Source organism: Drosophila bipectinata, chromosome 3L (genome assembly GCF_030179905.1).
Source record: "Drosophila bipectinata strain 14024-0381.07 chromosome 3L, DbipHiC1v2, whole genome shotgun sequence".
NCBI classification, from domain to species: Eukaryota; Metazoa; Arthropoda; class Insecta; order Diptera; family Drosophilidae; genus Drosophila; species Drosophila bipectinata.
In genome coordinates this window covers 1,369,270-1,395,738 of record NC_091738.1, presented here as the reverse complement: position 1 = coordinate 1,395,738, position 26,469 = coordinate 1,369,270, and the positions used below count along the sequence as shown (strand labels likewise).

Sequence of the window (26,469 nt, the reverse complement as noted above, 5' to 3'; positions counted from 1 at the left end):
TAGCATACAAATTTGCTGTCCAGCAATAAATTCTCTAGGCCTAAACGCACTTAGCACCATGGCTAATAAAATGCCTATCAATCGCAGGCCCACCTGATCTCACAAACTAGTTCAGCCCTACATATTATCTGTGAAGTTGCCAACAGATGGGACATTCACCAAAAATTTGAATTGTTAAATTGCCTAAAAATGGAAAAACAAATATAAGTAAGACAACTTGGTAGAACATTCCGATTTTTTATGTTTCCAGAGAGGTACATTCCAAAAGATCACGGCAAATTATACAGCAACTTTATAACGGCTTCGAAACAACTTTTTAATCAATATTTGCATATTGAGGTGTTTATTTTTAAAAGTCTAAATGCATACTGAAGCCGTTTGCGTAGGATTTCAGTTATATCCATTTCCAGATGCAGCTTTCTACAAGCGAGAACTACACAGTCGACCCTCGGTAAAGTCATTCCAAATCGATTGTCTCCGGGTAGAATCCATACTGATCGACGTGAAAGACTATCCGAAGGCACTTTCCGTCCGGCAAAGTGTAAACGAGGTATCCGTCGGATACAGTCTGGTTGTTGAAGAGTTCCTCGTCCAGCGCACTTTCATTCTGGACCCTGCTTTCAATTTGGGACGGGCTCGGGGGTATCGCCCTTGGCTCAACCTCATGGCAGATCACAAGCCAGCTCAACAGAATCGAAATCCACTTCACGTTCCTAGGGACTATCTTTACAAAAGGTTGAAAAGTGTACATATTTTTTTTTGAATATTTTTTCTCGGCTGATTTGGACGTGTATGTTAAATTGTTGTGGACTTCATTTAATAGATACACATGCGGGGAACTCCGGTTTTCTTTCCGGGCTTCAAGATTTCCTTGTCAAGCGATACAGTTCTTGGCAATTAACACCGATTCGGAAGATGTTTGCTACACTAATTTAGCGAAAACAAAACTAAAACAGTCTTTTGTGGAAGCCCAAGTATAAATTTGTTTAAACATATCGCATAGTCCAAGGCAATTAATCAATTCGCCGAACATCAAAGTTAACAATTAATTAAAGTCATAAATGTAGGGTATCAGAAGATCATGCCTTCGTGGCGATACGATATTCGGCGGCGCTCCGGGTGACATGTTGCCAGGTGACCTTGCCCATCTCCTCGGAACCGTCGTCTCTGAACCGATTTCAACAGCTTTCCAGGGGCATGCGCACCTGCCACTCCAATTGGAAGTTTCGCGCCCAGGGCGCGCATCTCCAATTGAAAGTTGTAACAAAAAATCTCAGAGATTCATAATTCGTTTTCGTTTGGAATTTCCAGGGGCCCATGAATGAGCCGTAACCGCATTAAACAACAATTTTTATTTGTATACAATTTAGCATTTAGTGGGATTCGGACTGAAAAACCGAAACTGAAACCGAATTAAAAGCATACAAAATAAATTGTTGGCAAATGACTCATGTATTTTAAAGGCTCTTTTCGGTCTCACTATTGCTGTTATTGTTTCAATATTGGGGTATGATGATACAAGTTTTTGGCAATTATAGCTACCCCTGGTCCTCCTCGGTTCGAGAAACCCGTTTGAGTGCCTGTAACTAAAGACAAGGGTCCCCAACTCATCACCATCCATATAAAAGACGCACTTGAGCTGATCGAATTAAACAGTTGCACTGCAAGCAGCCAAACCACAGCATCATCTCATCATCCACTGAAACTCAAACCACCAGCAAGATGTACAAATATGTAAGTTTTGTGCAATACCCACTCATCCTCCGATTACTGGACATATCACCTCCAATTCCAGCTGTTCTGCCTCGCTCTCATCGGCTGCGCCTGCGCCGACAACATCAACAAGGATGCCCAGATCCGCAGCTTCCAGAACGACGCTTCTGATGCCGAGGGCAACTATCAGTTCGCCTACGAGACAAGCAACGGTATCCAGCACCAGGAGGCGGGCAACGCCAACGGTGTTCGTGGAGCAATTAGCTATGTATCGCCCGAGGGCGAACCAATCTCGCTGACCTACACCGCCGACGAAGAGGGATACCATCCGGTGGGCGATCACCTGCCCACGCCGCCCCCAGTTCCCGCCTACGTGCTCCGCGCCCTGGAATACATTCGCACTCATCCTCCGTCGCCAGCCCAGAAGGATCAGCAGTAAATTGGAGGATCCAGCCACAGAAACAGATTCCGGAACTGCAACCAGTCATTGTTATTTAGAGACATACAATTGTACGTTAAACTAGTAGTTATCTATAATAAAGCGCGTCAATACAGGAAAATAAATCTGCCTCTGCGTTGTAATTAATTAAATGTGGTTTTCATATTATTTTTTAAATTAATTTTCATTGAAAATTGTTCAATTTATTCAAATGGCGGCCATTATGATTTCATGATGATATTTCATGTGCTTTTAGCGATGGACCGATAGGATAATTAAGACTAGGGGGACACACTGGTCAACAATTATAATTCGAAGAAAGGGTTTTCAAGTGAGATAGGATAAGGATTACCGCATATTGTTCAAATAATTATGTTTTATTTAAACAAAAAGTTTATATTTATGTAAATAAGCCGTAAATATTGTCATAATTTATCGATTACTCAGCCCCAAGCGTTCCTGGAAAGTCCATCTCTGATTCGGAAAAGTGTTGCACTTCCGTTTCGCAACTTTCAAGCTAAGAACTACAACCTCGTGCACCATGGCCATTAGTCTAACAGATGCCATTGAAATTCTTGTGGAAAAAGCTACCTTATATGAGAGACCAGAATTGGCAACATATAGAAAGGATGCGGACGAGATCACCCGGAAAATAGTTGAGGGCTTGGGTGAAGCTGGGCCAATTTTCATTACTGAATTTGAAGACTTGAAAGCAACAAGTAAGTTCAATTTAAGATTTGTAAAGAATACGTTTATTGATAGAAACCTGTAAAAAGGTTTATTCTGGACCCATCCGTTTCCACAATTCCGGGTCCCAGTTCTTTGGTTAAACATGACTTTTCAGATTGAAGATTCGGGGCTTGCTGTTGGAGAAAAGATCCCTAAACTGAAGCTGAAGACCAACCTACGGTGCAGTCCTGCCAACGGCAGCGACATAAACGGGGAGCATTTCAACACGTTGTTTACGTTCCATATAAATAGAGCTTGTGAAGAAATGCAAAATTTTGGTTGCAGCAGTGGAAATAGGTATAAGGTGACCTCTGACACGACTCTGCAGGATAAGCGTCTATTTTATACCATAACCGCTTCACAGTATGTTGGAAATGGTTTTAACAAGATCACTCCGATATTTTACCATTTCATTCTGGGATTTAAGTTTATGAACAATAACCATTGCTATTCTTACTCGTCTGATGGGTTTGCCAAATTCTGTCGACCTCTCGACATCTCCAAACCTCATAGGTTGGCACAAATGCTGTCCGTTTTGGGCAAATTGCTCATGAACTTAAACATTAATCCGGCCATGGCAGTCGATACGGCATATAGAGTTATGAGCTATTCAACAGAATTTACCGAGATTTTGATTGAGGTGAGTTTTTGAACTTCATTACAATTTATTGGATTTGTTGATTAATTAGAACGTTTTCAGGCCATCAGACTGTGCGTTCCTTCCGCCAGCAATCCACGTGACTTATCTGCTGTTCACATTAAGATGTTGAACTGGAAGAAGGATGATGCAGTGGTTCTCTCGGAGCTATTGGAGCTCTTTTCCATTCCATAGATGGATAAAAAAAGGAAGTACAAGTCGGAGACTAGTCAGATACATATTTTTTTCATCAAAAATATATTTTAAAATCATTATACTCACCTAATAAATATTTTTTTTCAATATTTTAATTATTTCTCAAAACTTCTCAAACTCAATTACAATTTAAACATTCATTTTTTCAACATACCTAAAACATTTGTAATATTCCGAAAATTCAAAAAGGATGAAATAATTTTTTTTTCTTACAATTATTACCAACCAATGAACAGAAATACAATAATTTGATTTAATCAAAAATGTATTACATCTTTTGTTTATAATATGGAAGTAAGTTATTCCAAATAAAGGGTATTAAATGGATCCAGCTGCGAATGCCTCTTAAAATCAATTAATTAATCTCATCTGATTAATACATTTAATAACCAATTAACAAAGCAGGTCATTTCATGTATATTCAGTATCTGAAAAGCCAAAAACAGCTAAAGATAAAACTATACTTTTAGGCTACCATTTAAAAAAAAAAGACGATCAACATATGTTTTCAAAATTTGCATGATTTAATTGTTTTGCTTATTAGCTTATTATAATTTGTCGTTTTTAAATTCGAGCAGGCCGAACTTGATTCGAATGTTTGCAAATGTTCCCGCTAGATTTTTTTGTGTTCTTTTTATGGACATACACAATTTTTTTTTTTACCCGGAAAGAAAATGCCTTTTGTTATTAAGTCATCGCTAGATCGCCAAACACAGAAACAGAATCGCGATTCATTTCCATCCAGTTTTCAAATTTCCATATCTGAGAATAGACGTAAATATTAATCAGACGCGCAGACAAATAAAGCTGTTAGCGGATAATGGGATAACAAGATAGAATTCGATGGGGTCACTTGAGATTTCTTTTTTGAAGATGTGTGTGCTTTTTTTGGGCGTGCCTTTGTTTGCTCTTTATGGGCGCAAATACAATAAATTCACGCCACGGAAGAATCGATGGATGGGTGATTTATAGCCCAACCAGAAAAACCTCAAGGTGAAGACAAAGAAAAGTTAATGAACATTTGCGCAGTTCGAAGAACTTACAACAACTAGCAACAACTTAGTTTAAGTTGGGGAATGTTCTTAGTTAGTTGGTGGTGCTAGATTAGTACGTGCTAAATGGTGTGGTGGGTTCAGCCTTCTTCTTGGACACTTGCATCCAAATCGGTGCGAATATATGGGGTTTGAACTTCAGGAACTTCAGAACACGTTTGGCTTCAGCTTGCCATCCTCGGTGTGGGTGCGAATGTATTCCAAGGATCGCAGGATATAGTCGGGTGTTGGAGGAGGCTGCGGCAGATGGCGGCCCACCACATGGAAGCCCAGCTCATCGGCTATGTACCGGGTTTCGATGGGCACCCCCTCGGGCGAGGTGTAGCTATAAATTCCAATGGTTTCCAGGGCAGTGCCAGCAGCCTGGACATCGATGCCGTTGCTGGTTTTGAAGGCGAACTTAAAGACGCCCTCGTCGTCCAAGGGTGATACCCGGAAATCCGTGATCTGGGCATCCCGCTCGTCGCCGCCTACTAGCCGCCGGATCCGGCGAACCCGCACCAGACGGCCATCCACTTCCAACAAAATCAGGCCCACGAAGAGCAATCCAATCAGCTGAAACCAAAAGGGGTCTTATCAGCCATCGATATGATCACAGATCGGGAACACAGATTAGGGCCCATGGCCGAATGCTTACAAAATATCGCATATTTGTATTTTGTTTCTGTGTTTTTTGCACACACCACGACGACACCGCACAAAATCACACAGTAAGTTTCGAAATAACTTCGAATATATTTTGAATTATTTTCGTTTCGATTTTAAGGTCTGCGAGGAGCGACGTCTGCGAGGTTCAAAGTTAGCCACCGTACTGCCAATCCGGCGCGATGCTCTTTTCTAATATATATGAGGAAAACATCTGCCCAAAACGTAAGCAGCGAAAATCTAATAAGCATAACCAAATGCCAATAATCACGCTGGCTTGGCCCGGCTCGGCTTGGGTCCATCTTTTGTTTCGGTTATCTGACATGGGCGCTACTACCCTACCCTACCCTAGACCAGCCAAAGATTCTCGATATTTGATACCAGGTCGCAGCGAATTGGCTAAATAATTCATTTCCGTTTTATCTGGCGGAGACCATGTTTGCTTATTCATATTTTATGGCTTTAAACGTCAGAGGCGGATAAAAACGAGACTAAAAAGTGTCAAGTAGTTTGAGTTCTTGAAGATCCGAAGCCAATTTCGTTGAAAATTTATTATGGCAGTGGTTTTGATTTTGATTTTTATGCCACTCAAGAGCGGAAGGCGTTCAACTCAATGGAAGTCTATTGTTTTCTTTATTGAATTTCTCTAACAGTTTAGAGCTTTTTTTATTTTATTTTAATAACAAAACTCTATTATATTTGACTTACTAAAACAGAAGCATTAAACTGTAAACAAAATTCGGCTAGCTCTCTTAAAAAAAAAAGTGCTAATCACCAAAGTAACTTAACCATCTGGGGATCCCATAACACGGAAGCATTTCGGAGCCCAGCATGTTCTCAAATAATCACATAAAAATATAAAAAATTATTTTTAAAGCCTTTTCATGTTTTGTTTATAGTTTTTGGCTCGAATCGAATGCAAATAAGGCCCATAAAAATCACAGAAAATGCGATAAAATCAAAGAAAATAGGCCATCAAAATTATGAGAAGCCGGCCAGAACGGTAATAGGACTAACAGAAGTCGATCTAACGAGCTTTGATTTGTTAATCAGGCGCAGAAGTATAATTAACGTAAGCAGTTCCGGATCAGGAACAATGACACAGTATGGTTCTACCACTTAACAGTTTCAAAGGCAGACTGATTCTGACAGTCGATGTCAGTTCGTTGCCTAAGTCTTTTGTTTTTTGGCCCAAATATCAGAATGTTTGCTAGTGGGCTGGCTTCGCTGCATAAATTATAATAATTCCAAACACGAATAACCAAACAAATTTTAGTTTTATAACTAAACATAAGCAGGAGTTGTTTATTAGCATAATTCTACATTTCTTAATTAATGTTTCCAAAGTGTCAAATACCCTGGGGGGTCAGAGTCAACCGAAAACTATCTAATAGTTCACACACGCATCTCGACCGGAGAAGATGATCGTTTCGCAGAAGGAGAACTGGAAAAGGCAGTTGATCGGTTGTGTTTTGGTTTCGGCTTTGGTTTTCTAGTTTTTCGTGTTTGTGTTTCGCAACTGATTCTAAGGCTAAACTATTTGGCGTCGATTTGTGTTACTTAATTAATGTTGTCCGCGAAAAGATCTCGACTTGTTTGACTTGAAGATTTATGTCTGAAAATTAGCCGAAGATTATTTTCGCTTCATGCTTTCATCTTCGGCCAGCGTGCTGCCCGTCTTTTATTGAAGACTATGTAAACGATGAATAAACGCTGGACGTTTCTTCTTAATTAGCAAATACTTTTCAAAGCAAACAAAATTTAAACACAATGCAAATATCATTAGGCAAACGCATAGGCATTCTGATTGATGGAGTGATTGACTGATTCTGCAGCAGAGACACCTTGGCGGGGCGGCGAGTTGTAAAGTCGCGCTATGCAAATCACAGGGTGCGGGTCCGAAACGTACAAGTCGTGCAAGGTCTAGGTCTGCATAGTTCCCAATCCCGCACAGTGGTTCAAAGCTATCCTAAAAGCTATCTTAAACATTTATATTAAGAAGATGAACAGTCACGCCATATATTTTTAAATATTATTTTTGGATTCGTTACACAAATTCCCAAAAACCCGTTCCATGTACTTGCAAAACAGAAGTTATTTGGTTTGCCAAATAATTCAAGCCAAACACCGAAACTCGATTTCAGCCATGATCGATGATTGTGCAGTGAACCTTTAGCATTTCCAGTTTCGGTTTAAAATCGCAAACAGTTAATCGAATAATCAAAGTTGACGTATTATACGCATATTTAGCACGCCTCATTAAATCAAACTAATTTGTTTGGTATTGGCTTTTTAGTTAAGAGTGCGCCTCAACCATGACCTTTTACAGCAGCCGAAAATAGAATTTAATTATAATAAATTAATAACTAAATGCAGCAATTTGTCAGTCGCGGAAAACCCATGAAATCGATAGGGGAACCAATGTCGCCCCACTGTGCATACTTTCGATCTCATTCGAGACTGCTATGCAGGCACACCTACAAATAGACCCCGAAAGATCCGAAAACAACTTCATTGTCAGGCGATAATAGCCCGACATTAACACAAAATTATTATAAATCAATTCCCGTGCTTCGGACTCGTCTTTTGAAGATGATTGGGGCGATGATGTTGCTGTTGCTTTTTCGGATGCATCGATTCCTGATTTATGCTTTGTTTACCCCTCGGTTTTTCAATAAGAGAACTGTTCTCAGAAAGCCGTTTCGTTTCGAATAAAATTAGCACAAACTTCCCCTGCCGAAATCGAAAGCTTCCTTTTGGACCCGTTTTAATCTCTTCGGGCCAGTCCAAATTCAACCTTCGACTGCAGCAGATCGTCGCTATTACCACGGCTATATAACGGTTTTATTTTGAACACTGAGTCCGATTCAGGTTCGGTTTCAGGTTCGAGATCCAGACAGAAAAGTCAAACATTTGGAATTATTTTAATTAGGAGATGATGTCTCCGTCGTCGCGCTCGTTTTGCAAGGTTTGTGCGTCGTTTGTTATTGAATTGTTTGTTGTTGGGATCCGCTAATCCTCCCGCACGTCAGATACTCCTCGTTGTGACCCTCGGATGCCTGCATTTCTGTATCGGAATTGCCCGGGACTCGGCGGCCAGAACCATCTACTACCGGAATATCCCGCCGGACTCGCTCGGCCTCTACAGCTTCGAGTTCCAGACCACCAACGGGATCACCACCAAGGGGGCTGGCAACGAAAACGGAGCAGTGGGAGTGGTGCAGTACGTGTCGCCCGAGGGCATTCCGGTGACCTTCTCGTACGTGGCCGATGCGAATGGATACCAGCCCACCGGAGATATGATTCCAACGATTCCGCTGCATGTAATCCGACAGTTGGAATACATTCGCACCCACTCGCCCGTCGACGAGCGGAGGTCGAGGCGCTGGTAAAGATCAGATACCAAAATTCCACATTAAAACAATTATATATTGACTCCTAATTATTGCCTGGCTGAATGCCGTTGCAGTTGAGGAATATTTAAATTTTGTATTTATGTTTATCGTTTTCACATGCAAATGCGACAAACTCAACGGCAATCAGCCGGCACAGAATCATGCCAAAATATGTAGCAAACAAATAAATATTCTAGAAATATAAATAAAGTACTAGATTTAATCGATCTTTTGTCTGAAAGTCCGGAAAGCTGTATCCAAACAAAAATAATAAGCAAAGACAAGTAATAGTCGTAGTGGAAGTAGAAATGGGTAAGAGATAAAAATCAAGAGCTGAAGAAATATTAAGATTATAAAAAAGACCTATATTTTCCCTTCAATAAAGTCTTTTTGTAAAGGTTGATAAAATAATAGAGGCTATTAAGTATTAATATTTCTCTCATTATTATTGTACTTATCGAGCACACAAATATTTTAAAAAGATAATTCTGAATTTTTAATTCTTTTGAGACAAAACTAAAGTGGTTCTTTAGATACCATTTCTAATACCGTCTAAATGTCAACCAAAATATATTTGAAGTTCATGCTAAAAAGTTCATTAATGTTCGTTATTTATAAACCATAACTCAACGAAATGAGACTTAAGAAGGAAAGAATAGAAACGGATATCAACTTTTCTCAGTGTGCATTCCAAAATCTGAGATGCAAACCTGAGATCCATTTTAAGAATATTCTTTGAAATAGTCAAAGATTTATGAACTGCAGAACTAGTCGAAATCATGTTTCTATGCTAATGATTCAGAAACTAAATGGAGCCAAAATGCCAGCTTTCATCAAAGCACTATGAGCTGGTTTCTTTATGAAAAAAATTTGTCATACTTCTCCGATGGGATGACCTTGTCTTTAAGAACGACTTTCGCTTTTAAAGGCAATCAAAGAAAAGAGTGTCGCTAATTTGCATGTGGGCGCCTAATTAAGGTCGTTGCATAATATTGACCGACTAGTCGAGACCCACTTTATGTAACCAGACTAATAAACCAAATGGAGTTAACACCGTCCACCAAGTTGGCACTTAATGTCACCGAAACAAGTCGCTGATTGATGCTCGTGTTCGCCTCAAATTAATCTCCAATTTGGTTCCGGCCTTGGGGGAAGATATATCACCAATAGATTACGGCGCGCACCTCCGGAGTTCCACCATGTAAGCCATGCGTTCGCGTTCCCCCGTTGATGCAGTGCGTCGGATATCCAACTAGTTGGCAGAACCATTCATATTCAGACAAAACCGAATATGAATTATTCATGACGGGTTCGCTTATCGGATCGCCCCTTTCAACAGAAGCATTAAGCTTTCAAACACATATTAGACAGATGACTGGCAACATGTCGGGAAACACGGCCAATTTGTATCCGTCCGTCTTCCAGATTCGAAACTCTTCTAAATCCCAATAGTTTCTAACGAGTTCTGTCTCGCCATGTTCTGTGTTTCGGATTTTGCGAAAATCTATCCACGTGCCAGTCTGGTTGCAGGGGTCTCAGCTTTTGTTATTTTTGACTCCCCCGGCTAAATATCACCGGCTGCTGATTTATGGATCGGAACAAGCATCCATAAGGCTTTGATGACAGGCTTAACTGCTTTTATGCCACCGCTGGGAGTTTAGCATCCAACCAAGTATTAAATCTTATTAATCAACTAATTTAGGAATTAAGAATCTACTTCAAAGGCGACAACAGGTGCTGGGTAATCTAGACCGAGTCGAAAGTTTTGCCATAAAATATGAATTTTTAACAGTCATTTTGATTATAACTGAGGCGTTTCTCTTTTCAAAGGTCAATGGCCCACTTAACTTGAAAAAGGTGTGTTCAAATCAATGTTAACAATATGAAAAGTTTGTAAATTTAAATTTTAAATACACACATAATAAGTCGAACCAAAAGGTCGATGACTTTGTAGCTGATTACCTGAACTACCACTTATCGTTTTTAAACAAAATCTTCTTACTTCAAAATAGTGATAGCTGCTTCTTGATAAGAATATTATATAAAATCCTCAAGTGTTCGAAAAAAGCGAATTAAACACAAAATAAAATTTTCAAAGCAAATTTAAAACTCCCTTATTCACCATTGAGTTGAGTTAGGATTGGAGTTGCCACATCGCATTAGCCAAGCATTACACCACACTAATTTTGACGTTTTCTAACACTACAATTGGATATTTGTTAACACTTCAAAAATAAAAAACATTTTAGCGAGACAAAAATATGAAATAGGAATTGCCTAAATTCTAAACGAAAACGACCAGACTAGACGAGTTTGGATTCCATACAACCCTCAATTGACTGTCACTCTCTCTTCCTAACAAATCCAACAGATCACCATGGTTGTGGGGTGAGAAAAATTGCAAATTTTGGCAACTTACGTAAGCAGAGTTTGCTAATTTGTACCTTTTATTTTGCAGATTTCTTCTGCGCTGTAGCGCCGTTGGTGGAGTGGTGTACTACACCCGGAGTGTGGGCATCTGGGGTAGCACGGACCACACCGATAAGCTGTACAACAACATCAAGTCGGAGCTCTGTCCCTACGTTCAGAAGGCGAAGAAACAGCTGCCTTTCGAGGTTCCACAGTTGCCCAAATCGGGTGAGATCCGATTCCTGGCAAAGCACTACTATAACGAGGGCGTCAAGAGCTCCTTCCGCTTCGTTCACATGCTGCCCTGCTACGCCGGCCGGGGCCTGAAGAAGATCAAGGACACCTTCGAGGACTTTGCCAAGTCGCCGGCCATCACCGGCGGTGAACCCGGTGCGGCGAAGTAATCACCTTTGGGAGGCTGTTTTCGTGTTAGCTCATAGTTAGCCTATTGAATAATGTCTGTGTAACGTTTAGGGATCCGTAGTCCAGCGGATCCATGACGAAAAATGTGTTTTTGGCGTACTTAAACGCATCGAGCTGGAACTTCCAGTTTAGAAATACAAAACTTTACGTGGTAAGCGCTAAGATCGCCCTGAAGCTGAATGTGTTTGATACTGGATAAGGGGATAGTTAGGTTCTGTTATGGGTGCTCTACTTTATCACTGTTACTGCAAAATCGGGTAGCCGTAATCGTAGCATACATATTTTAGCTTCGAAAAGCTTGTTTTACACCCTCAGTGATTTATTACAAGTTTTTTGGCGTCTAGGTAAACAAAACTCTTAGACCGGATAGCCTGTTATTATTTTTGTGATATGCGCTTCTATAAATATTCCAGTGATTCTCGTTTTTTGTGACTGCCCTGGGAGCAGTCTGAGTTAATTTGCTAAGATCTTTTCCCATCGCACGTAAGCCGCCTGTCCCAGGCCGAAAAAACCTGGAGCAACTGATTTATTAAACACTACCGCTCCGGTTCTGTATTTGGCTAGCCCGGGAGAAAAAGCCAGAGTGAGTTGTCACGGTGATGTCTCTGAAACACGTGAATTATTTATTTTTTGTGGGCTCTAGTCAGTCGTGCGGGGATCGCATCCACATAAGCATTGTACATACTGGGACTGATAACACGATATTATTGCTGTAAACAGTGTTCAAGATTGGAAATTTATACTGCGATGGCGGTTGTCCAACACACCGGAGATAAAATGAAAACAAAACGATCCGTCGTCATCTTTCAGTGGAACGGTTGACATTTTACAGCAGCTTCCGTTACGGTTTGAATCAGAAATAACAGAATATTACGCATACGCCTCGGTGGCCAGAGTAAATATTAAACAAAGCTTTAAATGCTACCCAACGGACGTCACTGAAGGGGTTCGTACGCCCCGCTGGCTGATAACAATGTGGTGCTATAATTTGGCTACCAAGGAGTCGGAGATTATGGCCCAGAAGTCAACTCGAAAACGGCAACAAAAGATAGAGAGACCTAGCCACTGGCCATCCCCAAAAACCCACTCGGATTCGGCAGTCATCGCTTTAATTTTAGACAGGCACTTGAGTCCATCGTCTCCGATTATCTGCCGGGTAATACTACACGTTTTTAATTTCGATTTCGAGTACGTTTGTTTGCAATTCTATTTATTGTATTTGATATTTACTGAATGCCCCTGACGCGGGCTTCTATTTACATGGCACACCATTTTCAATTTTTGTTTTTAATTAATTAAACTTTTCGCATTCAAACACAAGCAACTGTCTAACCGCCTGCCAGATGTTGTCTTGAGATAAAGACTCTGCCTGCCCCCCACCCCCACCGCCAAAAAGTGACACCGCCGGTGACTCATCCTACAGTCATATTGAAGATAAAGATATAGATCTCTTGATCGAATCACGCAATCACGTGCTAACCAGGACTCCATTGCCGCCGGATAAATATTATGCAATAGCTTGGACCAATATTTGTGGGTAAACAGCAGAATCACATTGCCACCGACCCATAAAAATCGCAGCAAATAAACTTTTAACCTCGAAAGCCGAAACCCCAGCAACACCTCCGTCCGGATTGGAGCGGATCGGACCATGGCATTGACTCCCAGAGTCTGGAGTCTAGAGATCTGGAGCAAATAGGACGATAGCCGTGATAAGCCGTGCTCTTTGCGCGCCAAATTGGCCAAATAAGATCACAAGTGGGCGCTGTTTGCCTTGGCAATGCGAACAATAATTAAATAAGCCTTCTTGTTAAATATTCCCAGATCAAATATGCTCAGCTACGGGCATTTCATTTAATTAAAGTTCTTAAAATAACCCCGATAAGAGGTGAGAAGTTGAGAAAAGTCCGGCGTTGAATTGACGTAAGAACTGTTTTTTTATTTTTAGAATTAGTAGTTTATAATTTTCAGGATTTTCAAAGTTTTAACCTAGAGTTGGAGGAGATTTTTGTATATTATTAGGTCATAATTTAAGGTATCTTTTACTTATAAAGGTAAGAAAATAGAACCCTTTAAATATCTGAAAAAAGAAAGAAAACCCCTAGAATGACGCATTTCCTGAGTTCCAAAATTAAGTAACCAACTTTTCGCAATGAATTTTTACAACTTTTTTAAATCTTGTAAAACTTTGTGGAAGCTTTTATCTATCTCGTGCTATTGTAGCACTTGAATTGTCTCGTACACCTGTCCACTGAACAAATGGGAAATAAATCATTCAAACATAACCAGCCGGTAGGCCCCAATCACGATCCACTCGGGTTTCAAGACTACTGTAGGCCGGGCCAACTACTAGTTACCAATATATTGAGTATCGAGCGTAATTGTATTTGACAAAATGATATTAACTCATTCCGCAATTGGCCATTTGTCATATATTCAATTATTGTCACACTCTTAATTCTGTGTCACGTCGCGGCTTTAGCTTCGCCTTTGCCTTCGTCAGACTCATTATAATTTAATCTATACATTTTTGTGTATTTTTTTTTGAATATTTTTAGGTGTGGAGGAGTGTGCGGATTTCGACCTCAGAGCATAATCCCTTGGCTCGATCGTTCAACCAGGAGGAATTGCAATTGTTTGCTGATAAGAATTGAATAGTTTGTTGTTTGGGGACACAATGACGGGTTTGTTGAACCATCCAACCAGGTCCAAGTTTGAATTATAGATTTTCTGCCAGTCAAGTGAAGATTAAACACATTGCCGAGAGCGTGCGCAAACATTACAGCCTTAATTAGAAGCTGCTGGAGCCTGGAACACTTGGACAAACATATGACTAGCTGCCCATATGACTAGGTATGACTAGCTCCATCGATTTGTTACGGACGGACCGATCGAAATATGCTAATGCCTGGCAACAGGGCAAGAAATGCGAGTGCCTCCGAGCTGGAGTGTCTTTATAAATGTTACGATTATTTATTCGCATTCGGTGCATTTTCCAATACGCGTTCCATACCGGTTTCCCAGGCGGTGCAATAATACTTGTAATGATGCTTCGCTTCCGATTCGTGCACAGCAAACAAAAACATACATAATTGTGCCCCATCATCTAACTCTTATTGTTGCACAAAATGAATCACAGGGAATAATATTTTATCGTCTAAAAACTCATTTCAAAGGGCTTGACGCTGGTCACAAATAATGCGGAATTGCCTATTCTACAATTTAATTATTTATTTGTTTTGGACAACAAAAATATTAGTATCTGCTTTAATATTTGAGGTGTTTTATATTCTTGTGAAATTTTCTTAAAACTTTGGAAAAATATAAACTAAAGACTACTAACTGTAATCCTTGAAGTATCCTTTATAAAATATTATAGCTTGTATAAAGGACCTATCCATAATTGCCTCATCATTTCCTAGTATTTATTTGTGGGTTAATTTTTATTAAAACCTTTAAGATGGACCCTTTCCACTGATAGTTTTTCTCCGAGTGGGAAACGCACGCGGGTGAGTCTAGGTCCATATAGTATATATGGTCTATACCTGCTTATAAGTGCGCCGATCGCCATTCGACCCTGCGCTTTTGCTTTTGAGCTCTTGACCAGGTAGCACCAGTACCTGTGCGGCGGTTGTTGTTTTCCTTCGGGTTGTGGGTGGCAGTATCACTGAGCAGCAGAGCTTATCAGTCTCCCCCAAAAAAAGCGACAAAATATTTGAGAGCTAGATCAGCACAGCACGAACTTCACCTAAAAAGCCAGTGCTTCGTAAACAGCGGCAGAGACAGAGCAGACTCGGTTCGGGTTCTGCGGTTCGGATTCTCCGGGTATTTCTACAAGGCGCAAAAGCGGCGCGATCTCAAACCGAAAGCAGCCGTAGACCGTAAACCGTACCCCGTAGACCTGTCTCCTCGTCCTCGAGGTGTCTGTGGGAAATTCGCGAATAAAAAACACATCAGAATCAATCGAATTGGATTTGCATTAATTGCAAAGTGAATGTGTGAAGTGAATGTGCGAGGAGATCGTGTGAAACATGAGCATATAATTTGACAAGCCAACAAAATCGAATCATTTAGCAAGAGGCCACCGAAAAGATCAGTTCAGAAAACCCCCCCAATCGAGTAGGAAATTTTAACAAAAATTCAACATGAAGGACCTCTCGCAGGGCTTGTGGATTACTTTCGTCTTTGGATACTGCATCTGGGCCTGTCTGGGGTAAGTTTCAACTGGAATGGTGCGGAAAAACCCAACCAATAACCAAATATCAGATACATCATTCAAATTGGTTTGCCTCTGTACCCCCAGGGGTCTGATAATAATTTTAGCAAGACTTTTCTATATTTAGATTGGTTTCTTCGCTTTTTGTTTGACACGAAAAGGTAATCGAGTAACTTTCCAAAAGTATTCCTAATCTAAAATCTACTCAAGACTTTCAAAAAAGAATCGCATTATTCTGAAGTTAAAGATCAAACCAGGAATAGGGAAATATAAAAGTTAAAGTATTGCTCATTACCAGATTCCATTGATAACGAAATTCAAAAAATTTTATCTGATAACAAGATGATGTTTCAGAGAATGTGTTTACAAGAAATCTGATAAGACTGGGGCTTACACCCATCACAGAATTTGGAAACATTGCTTATAAATATTTCCTGTCCCTGGAAAATACCAGATGGATTGGATTTTTCCAGATTTCCGAACCTGTTGTTGTTGCTCAACAAAAATCAGTCGGGGAATATTTAATTTCCCTAAGCCTTTGATAAATCTTCAGACGATGGCAAAAATAAATCCTCAGACCTTCTGAGATTAGAATTTAATTAAGATTTTCTCACAAACGCACCGAAAATTATTATTACAGTCGGCATTTCGCCTTTGAAGTCCGAAACAAAAGGTTCAAGAGTCCCCGTGCCCGGCTCGGTGAAGATTTCTTATCGGATAAGTTCAAGATCGGGCCGCTATATCAATACGGACTCTAATTAGTTTCCTGTTATGGGGGACCAGGTCAATTGAATTCAATAATTTTTGTTGTTGCGCAAGCGGGCAAATAATGGCGAAAAATAGAAAAAATAAAATACTAGTTAAATAATAGGCGACTGCCAGAAGAGAAGACAAATATTTTCCTATTATTTATTTTTATTTAGCCATTTATTTCGCCGTTTGATGATTTAAGGTACCTGCAAATGAGCTTGCACAGCTGCTCAGGTACTCACTGCTCACTCCACGGCTTTATTCCTATCCCATTAATGCGGCTTTGCTCTGAAGAAGTCGGAAACCGAAACAGTATTTCTAGCATGGAATATCGCACTAAACCCTTAAATTTACTTTACTTTTATTTCTAAAGTACTGCCCGAAAATTTTAAAATGTTTAATGCATTTTAAAGATATTGCTTCGCAGATTTTTAGGGTGTGAAGTAATTTAATTGAATATTAAATAATTTAATATTATATAGTGAGAGTAAGATCTAGAGAACTCAGGGTGATATTGAGGGTGTTGCATATGTTTTCGTCACTGGGATTTTAATTCGCGTTATTATAAACTCTACTTCTTTTTAACTTTCAGTGCCAACATCTTAGCCGTTGACGAGGAAGAGTGTCCTTCTATGGTGAATGCCTCTAGCCTGCAACAGACCCAACTCATCCAAAGATTGACCCACGTCTGCCGGTATGATCGCCTCGAAAGGCCTATAGGTGAGTTTAGAAAACTAAATATTATCAAAAAAACTTTAACTAAAATGTAATTTTCCTTCAAGACTACAATTATACGGCGCAACCTGTAAAACGCCTGCCCATTGTCGTAAAGACAAGGATCTATGTATACTTCCTGCAAAATCTGAACTCGGACCTGCTGCAATTCAAGATGCACGCCCTCCTGCAGCTGAGTTTCCAGGACAAACGGCTGGCCTACAAGGAGTTCAACCGCTACGACAACATCCTGGGCCAGAAGCACCTGAGCGAACGCCTCTGGCTGCCACACATCTTCTTCTCCAACGAACGCGAATCCAGCATCCTGGGCACGGACGAGAAGGATGTCCTGACCTCTCTGTCGCCAGAGGGCAACGTTATCATTTCCACCAGGATGCAGGCCACCCTCTACTGCTGGATGAACTTTAAAAAGTTCCCCTTCGATCAGCAATTTTGCTCCACTGTCCTGGAGAGCTGTAAGTGATTTAAGTCTGGAATTTTGAACTCCAATAATTTACAAACTCTTCCAAAGGGATGTACAACACCTCGGACTTGGTTTTGGAATGGGAGGAGCATATGCCCATATCCTTTGATCCTGAGATGCGCCTTACGGAGTACAATATGGCCAGATTTTGGCACAACACCACCTTGGTTGTTTCGGATATAGAAAATCTTCGACATGGAGCTTTTGGTAAGATGGGAAAGGCTATTTTCAAGACTTGATTTAACTTTATATTCTTTTTCTAGTGGGAAACTACAGCTCTTTGAGTTTTACTGTGAATCTGAAGCGGGAGATTGGTTTCTATCTGCTGGATTACTACCTGCCCTCCATGATGATTGTGGCCATTTCCTGGGTATCCTTTTGGCTACAAGCTGATGCCTCGCCACCCCGAATTATGCTTGGTAGGGTTATAATGAAATATTTATAAAAATGTATATCTAATCTTGATCTTGAACCTTTGTATCCTCCAGGAACCAGCACTATGCTGTCGTTCATCACACTGTCCTCGTCGCAGAGCAAAACCCTGCCCAAGGTTAGCTACATCAAGGTGTCGGAGGTTTGGTTCCTGGGATGCACTTTCTTCATCTTTGGCAGCCTGGTGGAGTTTGCCTTTGTGAACACAATCTGGCGGCGGAAGGAGAACATTGAACTGAAGAAGGTCAACAGCAAATACATCATCAAGTCCACGTTGACCCCGCGACCCTCGCGACGTCAGATTGGCGGCAGTCTGAGCAACGAGTCCCGGGCCAGATCCTGCTCCAGTCTGGACAACATAGTCTCGAGCACGGAAAGTGTGCGTAACGGCAATGGAACTGTGAATCCGGGCTTCAACAACTACTTAACAGTTCACGTGAGTATCCTTACCAATACTTTGGTGATTCAAATCTACTATCGTTTTATCCTTTAAATCCTTAGCCCAACTTGCCCATCATCAAAACCGAGTGCGCCGACACAGTATCCATTTGCAGTGAACGAACCAGTAATGACCACATCGTGGACATAGACAAGGACAAGGAGAAAAAGGAAACTCCTCCAACTTTCACCACGATGACCCCGCAGGAGATCGCCATGTGGATCGATCGGCGGTCCAGGCTCCTGTTCCCCTGCATGTTTCTGGCCTTCAATGCCCTCTACTGGACCTTCGTGTACGTGTTATAAGATTTTGACCCCCGGGTCGCCACCAATGTGAAATCTTGTCTATTTGTTAACGCAAATAATTATTATATTGTAAGATGCATCATCTCATAGTTGTACAAATGTTGATCATTTAAAATTATAGAAAGAACATACTAAAATATATATTCCTACAAAAAATCCTCTGAAAACCGATAATTTATTAAATATATTTAAAATACAGTTGATAAACGGAATATTCTTGGCCAATACTGATTCGATTCTTGAGAGGAGTATCTTAAACGATTTGTGGATCGATTTTCCACCAATCTGCATCAAAATCTGGATGCAAATAATTTTTTCGATTTTTTGTCCAATTTTCTGGGCCATCCCCTTCAAAAATGGGGAAAGTCCTATGGGAGGCCTATATGGGCCACTGCAAAGGCCATATCTTTGGCAATTCTGATCCGATTCTTAAGAGGAGTATCTAAAATGGTTTGTGGATCGATTTTCTACCAATCTGCATCAAAATCTAGATGCATATTATTTTTTCGATTTTTTGTCCAATTTTCTGGACCATCCCCTTCAAAAATGGGGAAAGTCCTATGGGAGGCCTATATGGACCACTGCGAAGGTCATATCTTTGGCAATTTTAATCTGATTCTTAAGAGGAGTATCTTAAATGGTTTGTGGATCGATTTTCTACCAATCTGCATCAAAATCTAGGTGCAAATTATTTTTTCGATTTTTTGTCCAATTTTCTGGGCCATCCCCTTCAAAAATGGGGAAAGTCCTATGGGAGGCCTATATGGGCCACTGCGAAGGCCATATCTTTGCCAATTCTGATCCGATTCTTGAGAGGAGTATCTTAAATGGTTTGTGGATCGATTTTCTACCAATCTGCATCAAAATCTAGATGCAAATTATTTTTTCGATTTTTTGTCCAATTTTCTGGGCCATCCCCTTCAAAAATGGGGAAAGTCCTATGGGAGGCCTATATGGGCCACTGCAAAGGCCATATCTTTAGCAATTATGATCCGATTCTTGAGAGGAGTATCTTAAATGGTTTGTGGATCGATTTTCTACCAATCTGCATCAAAATCTAGATGCAAATTATTTTTTCGATTTTTTGTCCAATTTTCTGGGCCATCCCCTTCAAAAATGGGGAAAGTCCTATGGGAGGCCTATATGGGCCACTGCGAAGGTCATATCTTTGGCAATTTTAATCCGATTCTTAAGAGGAGTATCTTAAATGGTTTGTGGATCGATTTTCTACCAATTTGCATCAAAATCTAGATGCAAATTATTTTTTCGATATTTTGTCCAATTTTCTGGGCCATCCAATTCAAAAATGGGGAAAGTCCTATGGGAAGCCTATATGGGCCACTGCGAAGGCCATATCTTCGGCAATTCTGATCCGATTCTTAAGAGGAGTATCTAAAATGGTTTGTGGATCGATTTTCTACCAATCTGCATCAAAATCTAGATGCATATTATTTTTTCGATTTTTTGTCCAATTTTCTGGACCATCCCCTTCAAAAATGGGGAAAGTCCTATGGGAGGCCTATATGGACCACTGCGAAGGTCATATCTTTGGCAATTTTAATCTGATTCTTAAGAGGAGTATCTTAAATGGTTTGTGGATCGATTTTCTACCAATCTGCATCAAAATCTAGGTGCAAATTATTTTTTCGATTTTTTGTCCAATTTTCTGGGCCATCCCCTTCAAAAATGGGGAAAGTCCTATGGGAGGCCTATATGGGCCACTGCGAAGGCCATATCTTTGCCAATTCTGATCCGATTCTTGAGAGGAGTATCTTAAATGGTTTGTGGATCGATTTTCTACCAATCTGCATCAAAATCTAGATGCAAATTATTTTTTCGATTTTTTGTCCAATTTTCTGGGCCATCCCCTTCAAAAATGGGGAAAGTCCTATGGGAGGCCTATATGGGCCACTACAAAGGCCATATCTTTGGCAATTCTGATCCGATTCTTAAGAGGAGTATCTTAAATGGTTTGTGGATCGATTTTCTACCAATCTGCATCAAAATCTAGATGCAAATTATTTTTTCGATTTTTTGTCCAATTTTCTGGGCCATCCCCTTCAAAAATGGGGAAAGTCCTATGGGAGGCCTATATGGGCCACTGCAAAGGCCATATCTTTAGCAATTATGATCCGATTCTTGAGAGGAGTATCTTAAATGGTTTGTGGATCGATTTTCTACCAATCTGCATCAAAATCTAGGTGCAAATTATTTTTTCGATTTTTTGTCCAATTTTCTGGGCCATCCCCTTCAAAAATGGGGAAAGTCCTATGGGAGGCCTATATGGGCCACTGCGAAGGTCATATCTTTGGCAATTTTAATCCGATTCTTAAGAGGAGTATCTTAAATGGTTTGTGGATCGATTTTCTACCAATTTGCATCAAAATCTAGATGCAAATTATTTTTTCGATATTTTGTCCAATTTTCTGGGCCATCCCCTTCAAAAATGGGGAAAGTCCTATGGGAAGCCTATATGGGCCACTGCGAAGGTCATATCTTTGGCAATTTTAATCCGATTCTTAAGAGGAGTATCTTAAATGGTTTGTGGATCGATTTTCTACCAATTTGCATCAAAATCTAGATGCAAATTATTTTTTCGATTTTTTGTCCAATTTTCTGGGCCATCCCCTTCAAAAATGGGGAAAGTCCTATGGGAGGCCTATATGGGCCACTGCGAAGGTCATATCTTTGGCAATTTTAATCCGATTCTTAAGAGGAGTATCTTAAATGGTTTGTGGATCGATTTTCCACCAATTTGCATCAAAATGTAGATGCAAATTATTTTTTCGATTTTTTGTCCAATTTTCTGGGCCATCCCCTTCAAAAATGGGGAAAGTCCTATGGGAGGCCTATATGGGCCACTACAAAGGCCATATCTTTGGCAATTCTGATCCGATTCTTAAGAGGAGTATCTTAAATGGTTTGTGGATCGATTTTCTACCAATCTGCATCAAAATCTAGATGCAAATTATTTTTTCGATTTTTTGTCCAATTTTCTGGGCCATCCCCTTCAAAAATGGGGAAAGTCCTATGGGAGGCCTATATGGGCCACTGCGAAGGTCATATCTTTGGCAATTTTAATCCGATTCTTAAGAGGAGTATCTTAAATGGTTTGTGGATCGATTTTCCACCAATTTGCATCAAAATGTAGATGCAAATTATTTTTTCGATTTTTTGTCCAATTTTCTGGGCCATCCCCTTCAAAAATGGGGAAAGTCCTATGGGAAGCCTATATGGGCCACTGCGAAGGTCATATCTTTGGCAATTTTAATCCGATTCTTAAGAGGAGTATCTTAAATGGTTTGTGGATCGATTTTCTACCAATTTGCATCAAAATCTAGATGCAAATTATTTTTTCGATTTTTTGTCCAATTTTCTGGGCCATCCCCTTCAAAAATGGGGAAAGTCCTATGGGAGGCCTATATGGGCCACTGCGAAGGTCATATCTTTGGCAATTTTAATCCGATTCTTAAGAGGAGTATCTTAAATGGTTTGTGGATCGATTTTCTACCAATTTGCATCAAAATCTAGATGCAAATTATTTTTTCGATTTTTTGTCCAATTTTCTGGGCCATCCCCTTCAAAAATGGGGAAAGTCCTATGGGAGGCCTATATGGGCCACTACAAAGGCCATATCTTTGGCAATTCTGATCCGATTCTTAAGAGGAGTATCTTAAATGGTTTGTGGATCGATTTTCTACCAATCTGCATCAAAATCTAGATGCAAATTATTTTTTCGATTTTTTGTCCAATTTTCTGGGCCATCCCCTTCAAAAATGGGGAAAGTCCTATGGGAGGCCTATATGGGCCACTGCGAAGGTCATATCTTTGGCAATTTTAATCCGATTCTTAAGAGGAGTATCTTAAATGGTTTGTGGATCGATTTTCTACCAATTTGCATCAAAATCTAGATGCAAATTATTTTTTCGATTTTTTGTCCAATTTTCTGGGCCATCCCCTTCAAAAATGGGGAAAGTCCTATGGGAGGCCTATATGGGCCACTGCAAATGCCATATCTTTGGCAATTCTGATCCGATTCTTGAGAGGAGTATCTTAAATGGTTTGTGGATCGATTTTCTACCAATCTGCATCAAAATCTAGATGCAAATTATTTTTTCGATTTTTTGTCCAATTTTCTGGGCCATCCCCTTCAAAAATGGGGAAAGTCCTATGGGAAGCCTATATGGGCCACTGCGAAGGTCATATCTTTGGCAATTTTAATCCGATTCTTAAGAGGAGTATCTTAAATGGTTTGTGGATCGATTTTCTACCAATTTGCATCAAAATCTAGATGCAAATTATTTTTTCGATTTTTTGTCCAATTTTCTGGGCCATCCCCTTCAAAAATGGGGAAAGTCCTATGGGAGGCCTATATGGGCCACTGCGAAGGTCATATCTTTGGCAATTTTAATCCGATTCTTAAGAGGAGTATCTTAAATGGTTTGTGGATCGATTTTCTACCAATTTGCATCAAAATCTAGATGCAAATTATTTTTTCGATTTTTTGTCCAATTTTCTGGGCCATCCCCTTCAAAAATGGGGAAAGTCCTATGGGAGGCCTATATGGGCCACTACAAAGGCCATATCTTTGGCAATTCTGATCCGATTCTTAAGAGGAGTATCTTAAATGGTTTGTGGGTCGATTTTCTACCAATCTGCATCAAAATCTAGATGCAAATTATTTTTTCGATTTTTTGTCCAATTTTCTGGGCCATCCCCTTCAAAAATGGGGAAAGTCCTATGGGAAGCCTATATGGGCCACTGCGAAGGTCATATCTTTGGCAATTTTAATCCGATTCTTAAGAGGAGTATCTTAAATGGTTTGTGGATCGATTTTCTACCAATTTGCATCAAAATCTAGATGCAAATTATTTTTTCGATTTTTTGTCCAATTTTCTGGGCCATCCCCTTCAAAAATGGGGAAAGTCCTATGGGAGGCCTATATGGGCCACTGCAAAGGTCATATCTTTGGCAATTCTGATCCGATTCTTAAGAGGAGTATCTTAAATGGTTTGTGGATCGATTTTCTACCAATCTGCATCAAAATCTAGATGCAAATTATTTTTTCGATTTTTTGTCCAATTTTCTGGGCCATCCCCTTCAAAAATGGGGAAAGTCCTATGGGAGGCCTATATGGGCCACTGCGAAGGTCATATCTTTGGCAATTTTAATCCGATTCTTAAGAGGAGTATCTTAAATGGTTTGTGGATCGATTTTCTACCAATCTGCATCAAAATCTAGATGCAAATTATTTTTTCGATTTTTTGTCCAATTTTCTGGGCCATCCCCTTCAAAAATGGGGAAAGTCCTATGGGAGGCCTATATGGGCCACTGCGAAGGTCATATCTTTGGCAATTTTAATCCGATTCTTAAGAGGAGTATCTTAAATGGTTTGTGGATCGATTTTCTACCAATTTGCATCAAAATCTAGATGCAAATTATTTTTTCGATTTTTTGTGCAATTTTCTGGGCCATCCCCTTCAAAAATGGGGAAAGTCCTATGGGAGGCCTATATGGGCCACTGCAAATGCCATATCTTTGGCAATTCTGATCCGATTCTTGAGAGGAGTATCTTAAATGGTTTGTGGATCGATTTTCTACCAATCTGCATCAAAATCTAGATGCAAATTATTTTTTCGATTTTTTGTCCAATTTTCTGGGCCATCCCCTTCAAAAATGGGGAAAGTCCTATGGAAGGCCTATATGGGTCACTGCGAAGGTCATGTCTTTGGCAATTTTAATCCGATTCTTAAGAGGAGTATCTTAAATGGTTTGTGGATCGATTTGCTACCAATTTGCATCAAAATCTAGATGCAAATTATTTTCTCGATTTTTTGTCCAATTTTCTGGGCCATCCCCTTCAAAAATGGGGAAAGTCCTATGGGAGGCCTATATGGGCCACTACAAAGGCCATATCTTTGGCAATTCTGATCCGATTCTTAAGAGGAGTATCTTAAATGGTTTGTGGATCGATTTTCTACCAATCTGCATCAAAATCTAGATGCAAATTATTTTTTCGATTTTTTGTCCAATTTTCTGGGCCATCCCCTTCAAAAATGGGGAAAGTCCTATGGGAAGCCTATATGGGCCACTGCGAAGGTCATATCTTTGGCAATTTTAATCCGATTCTTAAGAGGAGTATCTTAAATGGTTTGTGGATCGATTTTCTACCAATTTGCATCAAAATCTAGATGCAAATTATTTTTTCGATTTTTTGTCCAATTTTCTGGGCCATCCCCTTCAAAAATGGGGAAAGTCCTATGGGAGGCCTATATGGGCCACTACAAAGGCCATATCTTTGGCAATTCTGATCCGATTCTTAAGAGGAGTATCTTAAATGGTTTGTGGATCGATTTTCTACCAATCTGCATCAAAATCTAGATGCAAATTATTTTTTCGATTTTTTGTCCAATTTTCTGGGCCATCCCCTTCAAAAATGGGGAAAGTCCTATGGGAGGCCTATATGGGCCACTGCGAAGGTCATATCTTTGGCAATTTTAATCCGATTCTTAAGAGGAGTATCTTAAATGGTTTGTGGATCGATTTTCTACCAATTTGTATCAAAATCTAGATGCAAATTATTTTTTCGATTTTTTGTCCAATTTTCTGGGCCATCCCCTTCAAAAATGGGGAAAGTCCTATGGGAGGCCTATATGGGCCACTGCAAATGCCATATCTTTGGCAATTCTGATCCGATTCTTGAGAGGAGTATCTTAAATGGTTTGTGGATCGATTTTCTACCAATCTGCATCAAAATCTAGATGCAAATTATTTTTTCGATTTTTTGTCCAATTTTCTGGGCCATCCCCTTCAAAAATGGGGAAAGTCCTATGGGAGGCCTATATGGGTCACTGCGAAGGTCATGTCTTTGGCAATTTTAATCCGATTCTTAAGAGGAGTATCTTAAATGGTTTGTGGATCGATTTTCTACCAATTTGCATCAAAATCTAGATGCAAATTATTTTTTCGATTTTTTGTCCAATTTTCTGGGCCATCCCCTTCAAAAATGGGGAAAGTCCTATGGGAGGCCTATATGGGCCACTGCAAAGGCCATATCTTTGGCAATTCTGATCCGATTCTTGAGAGGAGTATCTTAAATGGTTTGTGGATCGATTTTCTACCAATCTGCATCAAAATCTAGATGCAAATTATTTTTTCGATTTTTTGTCCAATTTTCTGGGCCATCCCCTTCGAAAATGGGGAAAGTCCCATGGAAGGCCGATGCGAAGGGTACATCTTCGCCAATACTGATTTGATTCTTACTGAAATGATATTGATTCATTTTATTTAGCAAATTTATTTGTTTGCTCTTCATATTTTGGTTTGACAATTCAAATTTGCCCGCCCAAATCTTATGTTAATTTTTTTTCCTCTGTTAAATTTTTAACATGAAAACATCTCTTTTCAAAGCTCTTTTTTAAACTTTTTATTTAAAAAAAATATCGATATCTTATATCGATAAAATGATTTC

At 39.9% G+C, this 26,469-nt stretch overlaps 6 protein-coding genes across 6 annotated transcripts; 5 read left to right on the top strand and 1 right to left on the bottom strand.

The window, feature by feature from the left end:
• The first annotated feature begins 1,587 nt into the window (after positions 1–1,587).
• Edg78E (Ecdysone-dependent gene 78E) lies at positions 1,588–2,284 on the top strand. The gene is made up of 2 exons (XM_017242689.3): positions 1,588–1,734; positions 1,796–2,284. The coding sequence occupies exons 1-2, from the start codon at positions 1,723–1,725 to the stop codon at positions 2,150–2,152; spliced, it is 369 nt and encodes a 122-aa protein (XP_017098178.1). The 5' UTR covers positions 1,588–1,722; the 3' UTR covers positions 2,153–2,284.
• Positions 2,285–2,693: 409 nt separating this feature from the next.
• LOC108126230 (uncharacterized) lies at positions 2,694–3,859 on the top strand. Its single transcript, XM_017242694.3, has 3 exons — positions 2,694–2,871; positions 2,929–3,521; positions 3,582–3,859. The coding sequence occupies exons 1-3, from the start codon at positions 2,694–2,696 to the stop codon at positions 3,711–3,713; spliced, it is 903 nt and encodes a 300-aa protein (XP_017098183.2). The 3' UTR covers positions 3,714–3,859.
• Positions 3,860–4,235: 376 nt separating this feature from the next.
• Positions 4,236–5,566, bottom strand: Cpr78Cb (Cuticular protein 78Cb). The gene is made up of 2 exons (XM_017242676.3): positions 5,424–5,566; positions 4,236–5,341 (listed from the first exon to the last, which is right to left on the bottom strand). Exons 1-2 carry the CDS (start codon positions 5,433–5,435, stop codon positions 4,934–4,936), a joined length of 420 nt encoding a protein of 139 aa, XP_017098165.2. The 5' UTR covers positions 5,436–5,566; the 3' UTR covers positions 4,236–4,933.
• A 2,727-nt stretch (positions 5,567–8,293) lies between these two features.
• Positions 8,294–9,006, top strand: Cpr78Ca (Cuticular protein 78Ca). The gene is made up of 2 exons (XM_017242705.3): positions 8,294–8,399; positions 8,464–9,006. The coding sequence occupies exons 1-2, from the start codon at positions 8,367–8,369 to the stop codon at positions 8,821–8,823; spliced, it is 393 nt and encodes a 130-aa protein (XP_017098194.2). The 5' UTR covers positions 8,294–8,366; the 3' UTR covers positions 8,824–9,006.
• Positions 9,007–11,027: 2,021 nt separating this feature from the next.
• Positions 11,028–11,832, top strand: QIL1 (MICOS complex subunit MIC13 homolog QIL1). The gene is made up of 2 exons (XM_017242671.3): positions 11,028–11,214; positions 11,285–11,832. The coding sequence occupies exons 1-2, from the start codon at positions 11,204–11,206 to the stop codon at positions 11,637–11,639; spliced, it is 366 nt and encodes a 121-aa protein (XP_017098160.1). The 5' UTR covers positions 11,028–11,203; the 3' UTR covers positions 11,640–11,832.
• Positions 11,833–15,257: 3,425 nt separating this feature from the next.
• SecCl (Secretory chloride channel) lies at positions 15,258–19,150 on the top strand. Its single transcript, XM_017242644.3, has 7 exons — positions 15,258–15,871; positions 17,217–17,344; positions 17,407–17,814; positions 17,871–18,029; positions 18,086–18,241; positions 18,311–18,690; positions 18,756–19,150. The coding sequence occupies exons 1-7, from the start codon at positions 15,804–15,806 to the stop codon at positions 18,996–18,998; spliced, it is 1,542 nt and encodes a 513-aa protein (XP_017098133.2). The 5' UTR covers positions 15,258–15,803; the 3' UTR covers positions 18,999–19,150.
• Positions 19,151–26,469: the final 7,319 nt, after the last annotated feature.